This window comes from Medicago sativa, chromosome 8, assembly GCF_051527215.1.
Source record: "Medicago sativa cultivar Bolivia chromosome 8, Bolivia_mono, whole genome shotgun sequence".
Taxonomy (NCBI): domain Eukaryota; kingdom Viridiplantae; phylum Streptophyta; class Magnoliopsida; order Fabales; family Fabaceae; genus Medicago; species Medicago sativa.
The window spans coordinates 16,762,382-16,770,323 of record NC_140756.1 but is presented as its reverse complement, the minus strand read 5'-3'; the positions used below and the strand labels follow the sequence as shown (position 1 = coordinate 16,770,323).

General features: G+C 36.4%; 3 protein-coding genes across 3 annotated transcripts; all 3 read right to left on the bottom strand.

The window, feature by feature from the left end:
- Window positions 1–3,403: 3,403 nt before the first annotated feature.
- Window positions 3,404–3,736, bottom strand: LOC146897395 (uncharacterized). The gene has a single exon (XM_085736413.1). It carries the CDS (start codon window positions 3,734–3,736, stop codon window positions 3,404–3,406), a length of 333 nt encoding a protein of 110 aa, XP_085592539.1.
- A 284-nt stretch (window positions 3,737–4,020) lies between these two features.
- Window positions 4,021–4,665, bottom strand: LOC146897394 (uncharacterized). The gene has a single exon (XM_085736412.1). The coding sequence runs from the start codon at window positions 4,663–4,665 to the stop codon at window positions 4,021–4,023; it is 645 nt and encodes a 214-aa protein (XP_085592538.1).
- A 137-nt stretch (window positions 4,666–4,802) lies between these two features.
- Window positions 4,803–6,662, bottom strand: LOC146897393 (PKS-NRPS hybrid synthetase cheA-like). Its single transcript, XM_085736411.1, has one exon. It carries the CDS (start codon window positions 6,660–6,662, stop codon window positions 4,803–4,805), a length of 1,860 nt encoding a protein of 619 aa, XP_085592537.1.
- Window positions 6,663–7,942: the final 1,280 nt, after the last annotated feature.

The following is a 7,942-nucleotide window of genomic DNA, read 5'->3' as shown; positions in this document are numbered from 1 at the left end:
CTAATGGTAGAAAGTGTAATGGTTTTATGTCAATCCACTTATAGTATGTGTTAAGCACTTGTGGTATATTGAAAACCATATTGCACAATTTACATGAAAACAAAATAGGTGAACAAAAGATAAACTAATAGGAGCTAAATTGACACCTCTGTAAACTGAAACTAAACATAAGCAAATGAAATGAGGAAAATGCACAAATTTTACCTTTCAAATATTCGCCGGAATTGAGGAATACAACATGAACATTTCAAGAAATTTTTCAGTCACACAAAAATCATTCTTTCTTTCTCTTTACCAAATTGAAGACCAAGAAACCAGGACAAAAGTTAGAAGAATCTCAATTATTTTTTAGTTAGAGTTGCTAATTAACAATAGGTTAGAACCATAATACACATGTACGGATTATTATCTAGGTCAAATACCACTTTTGATCCTTTTAGTTTGACATAATTTCCAAATTAGCCCTTTAAGTTTCGAAAGTTTCAATTAGGTCGTTTTAGTTTGACAGAAATTCCAAGTTAATCCTTTAAGTTTCAAATATGTCATTTTAGTTGATAAACTATTTCACCGTTACCCTTACTGTCAGTATCCGTTTAACTGATGCTGATGTAGCTATTAATTTGTTGACTTGAATCAAAATGCTGCCTTTTAAAAGCTTCAGGGTGTCAAAATATTATGTTTAATGGTCACAAATGATCATTTATAGTGCTAGAAAGACAGCTATTTACAACAACAAATGCCTTAATTTCTAGCATTATTAAACGACATTTATAGTGCTAAAATGATATTTGTGACCATTAAACGTAACGTTTGGACACCCTGGAGCTTTTAAAAGACAACGTTTTGATCCAAGTCAACAACTCAACGACTACATCATCACCAATTAATTATTAACTGACAGCACGGGTAACGGTGAAATAGTTTATCAACTAAAAGGATTTATTTGAAACTTAAAGACTAACTTGAGAATTCTGTCAAACTTAAAGGATCTATTTGAAACGTTTGAAACTTAAATGACTAATTTGGAAATTCTGTCAAACTAAAAGGACCAAACGTGATATTTAACCTATTATCTAATAGTATATACATTTGCCTCTGCAGCATACCAGTGTTGTTGTTTATTAACAAAGACACCTCTTGGTTACAATTTATCAACTTTTAAGCTAGCCCAAAACATGAATTTTTGGAGCATGGTAATTTTATGACTTCCAACAATGTGGTCTTTTTCAAACATAATGAACACAAAACTTGTATAAATTACACACTAAAAAAAATATCTCGTCCTGGAGTCGCCGGGAAAAGGATTAAAATGTAGTCGGAATATCTTCTGTTCTTTCCCTAAAACCGCATAACCTCCTAATTTACCTTCTAACTTGGGCATTAGAGCATTTGTATAGGTACAACCCCCCTTCGTTCCACAGGCGATGAAGATTCCACAATGATTTCGACGAACATCTCGTCAATGGAACACTTTCTTCATCAACCCGTCTTCAACATGAGTATCATTATCTTTCTCAAGAAAATCTTGTTCCCAAACATAACACATTGCAATTGCATTAATTTTGACGAATTTCTTTCACAAAAAGCCAGATGCTACATTAATATAGCACGTGAGCATTAATTTTGAATAATTTCTTTGTCAAGAAAAGTCACATGATATATTAATTTTGAATAATTTCCTTAAAAAAAATATTAATTTAATGTAACATATACCCTTTGGTCACTATTTTAAGCAAAAATCAACATTTTAGATCCATTCATTAAATTATGTATGTCGTTTATAATAAAGACAATATACATCATTAATTGAATGAATCAAAAATATATTTTTTTGCTTATAATATTACCTGACGGTGTATGATTTTTGTTATGAAAAATTTAGCATGTGACTTCTTTTTTAATCAAATAAACTCTCTAAAATCAATGCATAGACACGTTTTTCAAGGAAGTGAAATGATCACCATACATATTATATATTATGAAAGAAACATCCAATATCAACACACACAATTTTCAAAAGATTGAAATAATCATAGCATGTCGAAAAAGGATCTTTCATATCAACGTACAAGTGTCTTTCAAATGAGTGAAATTTTGTCATGGACATGACAAGAGAAACTCTTCAACATCAATCAACAGAGTTTCAAAAGATTGAAACGATTATCATAAATATTACCTAAAAACCTACTTTCTCCAATCCTAAATATAAGAGACAACAAATATATAAATCTTTATGAGGTCTATAGCAGAGAGACTTTGTATATTCTAAATGTTGGAAGTCGTGTTCTGCACATTAAATATATAAACATACTCCCTCCGGTCTCAAATGTAAGAAACTTTTCACTTTTTAGATTCATTCAATAAATGATGTATGTGGTCTTTATTATAGACCACATACATCATTTATTGAATGAACCAAAAAAGTGAAAAGTTTCTTACATTTGAGATCGGAGGAAGTACTTCTCAACTCTTTGTGTTTTAAGAATTTCATTATGATGAGATGCGAAAGATAAAAATCACATATTCTTACATTGATGCAACTTAAAATGAAAGAAAGTTCATCTTCGTATAGTTATTTTAAATTGTCAAACTAAATAAATTTATTTACCATTCCATAATCACATTGTGACAAACTTTAAAACCCTAAATTGGTCTTCAAAAGACTATTGAGTCGCAAAATTAATAAATCTAAAAAAAGAATAATTGTTTATAAATGTGAACGGAGTCAATATTACTTATGCTTATATTTTGTATATGTATATATCATTGTCATAAGAAAAATGCAGTCAGCTTGCGTAAGAATTAGAATTTTGCTCTCCACCCAGCACGTTTTGCTCGCACCCTGCAGCCATGCCAATTTTGCCCTTGCGCATGTTAACTAACGCAAGTGTAATACTATGCGTTAGTTAAGTAATGTTGCGTGACTTAAGATGCGCAAGGGCAAAACTATGCGCATGTTAACTCACGCATAGTCATGTATGTATTAAAGCACTACGTGAGTTAACTCACGCAATGTATTACACTTACGCGAGTTAACTCAAGCACTACTGATATATCAGAACAACATTAAATGCTGTACTGATGTGCATTGAATGCAGTTTGGGTCCAAACCCTAATATGCTCGTAATTGAACCTAATTACGCCAGTTTAACAATATTATTGGATAATACGACACAGTCGATCAAAATTACACCAAAACATCGTTTTTTTCACAATCACATAATCATACATAACGATCCAAATGGTCCAAATTACACAAATTCGCCGGTAATGACCCGTAATCATTTAAACACACTTAATGACACGTAAACGATCCAAATTACACAAATTTGTCCATAAATTTATAAAATTACATAGTCTCACATAAACGGTCCAACATTACACTATTACACTTAAATAACGATTACACTTCAACGGATCGGACAAAAAGATACAAAGTATTATTCTCAACCATTACCCTAAACATGAAATCAACGTCGCTATCATCTTTGAGAAGTTGTGGATAATACACGGTCTTCCAGAAGTCCTCTTCCTTATCCTCCCCCAAGTCCACGCCTGGCACATTTACTATCACATCACGTGTTCTATGATTTGAACCAATATGGATAAAGAAGTCGTCAAGCTTTGCCTTCAACTCGTCCAACTTGTCGGTGGGGTTTACAGTGAACCAAGCCCTCTTTTTCACATCTACATAACAGACTTCAAGTTTAACCGGATCTTGTGCATCTTCAGACATGTTTCACCTCACAAACTTCACAAAAATATAATGAAAAACAAATATGAGATAAATGAGATAAAATAAATAGTTGAATAATTAGAGACAAAGTAAGTAATGCAAGCAATAATTGGTGTGACATAACCGGCCACCAAAAAAATAATTCATTTCATTTAATATATATAATATTAGTTACATATTGGCCACAAATATACAAATTACATAACCGGCCACCAAAAAATATGTCGGGGTGTAATACCACCAAAAAATAGGACGAACACCGACCGACCTATAACTTTCCTAACCTATAATAACCTATCTAAGAGGTCTAGTGATATTCCTAAATTTCCGTCCTCTTCCATGTCCTCCGTCCATTCAAATTCTTGTTCCTTTTTTTGCGGGGTGGGATTATCACCACAAACAATTGGATTGTGCTCATTTGTTGGTTTCTTTGGCGGCTTAGGCTCCTTAGACATGAGTTCATTGAAAGCGTTTTGTCTATCCAAAAACGCAAAATGCCAATTCTTCGCCTCACCAATCTTGTTTTTCATCCACTCCTTACAACTCGGTGGTAACGGACAACCTTCCTTCAAAATCACATGAAGATAGTGATCGGGAATTAAGCAAAGACACATGATGTTGGAATGTGGATTAAGTGGTGGAGCACTTCGGATTGGGAAATATGTCTCACATACACCACCCGTCGTTTCGGACAAAGTCAATAGAACAACGGGTCTTTTGTAGCAAGAAGCAATAATGTGACCCATATCCGGAGTGGTCATCCACTTATCTAGAGGCGCAACACCAATTGTACGTTTAGGAGGGTATAAACCATTCAAGATTATGTTATAACGCTCCTCCGTGTCATATATTGGCATGTAGTCACTCTTATGATTTCTCAACTCTTGAATAAGTGCATGACGAATCAATACATGATCTTCCTCATCCATCCCCAAGTGCCTAGCTATCACCCGGAATCCACAATGACCATCCCCTTCACAATTTCTTCAACAAAAGGCCTCATGATATTTGGAATTTGTGAAATGTATGGGATATTCCAAAACGGTTTTGAAGTGGAGGATGAAGCTTATGAGCGGGAGTAAGTGCCAAGGTGTGCATCTTTCCTCTTTGGAAGTGACCTCTTTGGTTGTGAAGGTTGACTATCCAGATTTTGAGAATCAATGGTCTCCCACCTAGAGGGCATTCGACCCGTTGATGACACTTTGAGTGTAGTCCTGTTCCTTTTAGGTGCTCCTTTGGTTACCACCTTTTTCAAAGGTGGAGACAAAAATGTGGTTTCCGGAAATGCAATTTGACGCATCATCTCTTTGATGTGGAGCTTCATATTGTAAGGGCTTTTCTTGAGAAGTTCTTGAATGCCATTCCACTCTTCCATCACGGAAAAGTCATCATCAATCTTCTCTCCTTGTACACACAACCTTTTCCAATGAGGGTATATATCATCCAAGACAAGAGGCAATTTTTGCTTGCTCTTCATGGCAATAATACACGCACAAGGTAACCCGTAGGATGTCATTTGAACACAACCACAATCTTCCTCACCAAATCCGAATGTCTTGGAGCGTTTCAATTCATCATAGATAAATCTCAATGCTTTTCTAGAAACATAACCCTCTAATTCTTTCATCACCTTGATCTTTTTGTATTTGTGCTCAAACACCGTTTTGTTCCTCCCGAAACTACCTTGTATTTCACCAAATTGCACCGCCAACATCTTGTGAATTTCATCCCAACATGATGCCAAATCACCCACGCTACTCCTCAAATATTTTTTCAAAACACCATGAGCGGATTCAACAATGTTGGTGGTTCTACACCCTAGATGCAAGACTTTATCCGTCCATGCCCTCACAAATTTCTCCTTAAGGTTCAAAACCGTTTCTTCGACATATTTAATGAATTCCGGAAATGGCATGCATACCTCTTTGAATTTCAACAAATTACTTGCATATGATTCCTCCGTGGGAGATTCAACCAACTCTCTCCAAGCATTCACCACTTTCTCAACAACAACGTTATTCTTCATCTTGTTCTTCTTCAATTCTTTCTTGTCAAGTTTTGCACCCTTAGGAAGCTTTGCCACCACTTTACAATCCGTGATGCACTTGGACCTTACATTCTTCCCAATATGAAAATAACAAAGCATGGTGTATGTCTCAGGGAAAACTGTGCCAACGGCCTTCATCAAAGCACCATCCCTATCAGTGACAATCACCTTAGGCATGTTGTCTTTTGAGTACAAGAGACCTTTCAACATCGTAAGTGCCCAAGCAAAGTTATCCTCTAGTTCAAAGTGAAGAAAGCCGAAACCAACGGAATACGTCATTCTTGTAGAGGTGCAACCAACTATCTCAAACAACGGCATTCGGTAGTTGTTGGTTTTGTATGTAGAGTCCATGACCAAAACGGTCGAAAAGGTGTTGAGCAATTTAATTGACTCTGGATGAGCAAAAAAGATGTCTTCAAGAGTGGTTTCCTCACTATTGCATCTTGTGTAATAGATGTACTTATGCTCCACCAACTTCGAAATCAAGAATTGCAACTCCGTCATGTCACCTCTTTCCCCCTTGCGCCATCTTGTTCTCACATTGTACACTTGCTTGATTGTTGTCACACTTTCGTTGTTGTTTTCCTTCAAATTGGTGAGAATATTCCGAGGCACCGTCAAGCTCTTTGTCATTTCAATAACTTTTTTCTTCTCCTCCGCACGAAGTCTACCCGCAATTAGGTGTCCTTGTAACTTTCCCACCTCCAAGTCATGGTTGTGCATTCCACAAAGCATTGCAAGCCACCAATCATTTGTATCTTTATCAAAGAAACCTTTCAACCTAAACGGACAATTACATTTCCTTGAGCCAATGCCTTCAAGGTTCGGTTTCTTCCTTGTCTTAGGTGGCATGTATACCCCACTCCTTTCACATTGCATCGTCAAGTACGGCCTTTTTATAACGGATTTATCTATACAAACACCAAATCCGGCCTTCACCCCTTGTCCGCGAACCCAAGTAAGTAACTCTTCTCGCTCTCTCCATCTTGCATTTGTTGTAAAAAATGAGGCGGTGTCACGAGCTTCACAAATAACACCGGTAGGTACCGGTTTAGGTTCTTGAATTTTACCAATTCGAGCTTGAATTGGAATTTGGACTTTAAATGGCTTGAAATTAAAGGTTGGTTTGACATCGCCGGCACCTTCGCCGGAACCTTCACCGGAACCTTCTTTTTTGGCTGGTTTCGGTTCAACGCCATCATCCGCGACTTTGTCAACCATCTCCCTAAATATCTATTGAATAAAAAAAATTACAAAGGAAGAAAAAATAAATTACTTGCGGAACAAGCTAACCAAGAACAAAAGTGGCGCAAAAAATTCAAAAAAACATGGCTGCACAGTGGCGTGACTTAAGTCACGCAACACTAATGCACTTGCGACAGTTAAGTCGCGTAGAAAGTTAACTTGCGCAAGTTAACTTGCGTACCTATCCCTAGTGCCTACGAAAACCAGACGAACCAAGCAGGAAAACCAGCAAAATGAGATGAGTTTAGATGGTACAATACCTGATATTTGATGCTTGATGAGCGTAGAAACTTGCTTCCTGACGATTTGCAATGATTTGGGATGATGATTTAGACCCAAAAAATCGCACTTTTTGGGTTTTTGAAGGTGGAGGGAAAGAAAATGGTGGTTGGAGTTCGGACTGATGGGTTTTGTTCAAAAACAGGAACATTGCGTGAGTTAACTTGCGCAGCGTGAGTTAACATGCGTTGCGTGAGTTAACATGCGTGGCGTGAGTTAACTTGCGCAAAGGTAAATTTGGCATGGCTGCAGGGTGCGAGCAAAATGTGCTAGGTGGAGAGCAATAAGAATTAGTCCATGTGAATTCTGAAACCTTTACCCTATATCTCATAATGTTGAAATTTCTCAAACAGGCACTTGCCTTTTCTAGTGGCAGCACCTTACCAGCACTAGTCATTCACATGCACTAACAGTAACTCTAACCTATTCTCTTTTTCGCTCATCTCACACACTTTAGTTATTTCATACGTATTAAGAATAAAATAAAAATATTGAATTAACCTTAGTAATTATTGGTTTGTCTGCAGAAGACGTGAGCTTAGTTCAATTAGTAAGGACAATGCATAATATATGTTTTGGGGTTCGAACTCTGGACGCCACCAAAAGAAAAAAAAAGACATACACCATTTGATCAC

What these genes read in the sequence shown, in the direction of transcription:
- LOC146897395 (XM_085736413.1), bottom strand. Translation starts at nt 3,736, where the DNA reads ATGTCTGAAGATGCACAAGATCCGGTTAAACTTGAAGTCTGTTATGTA.
- LOC146897394 (XM_085736412.1), bottom strand. Translation starts at nt 4,665, where the DNA reads ATGGATGAGGAAGATCATGTATTGATTCGTCATGCACTTATTCAAGAG.
- LOC146897393 (XM_085736411.1), bottom strand. Translation starts at nt 6,662, where the DNA reads ATGCAATGTGAAAGGAGTGGGGTATACATGCCACCTAAGACAAGGAAG.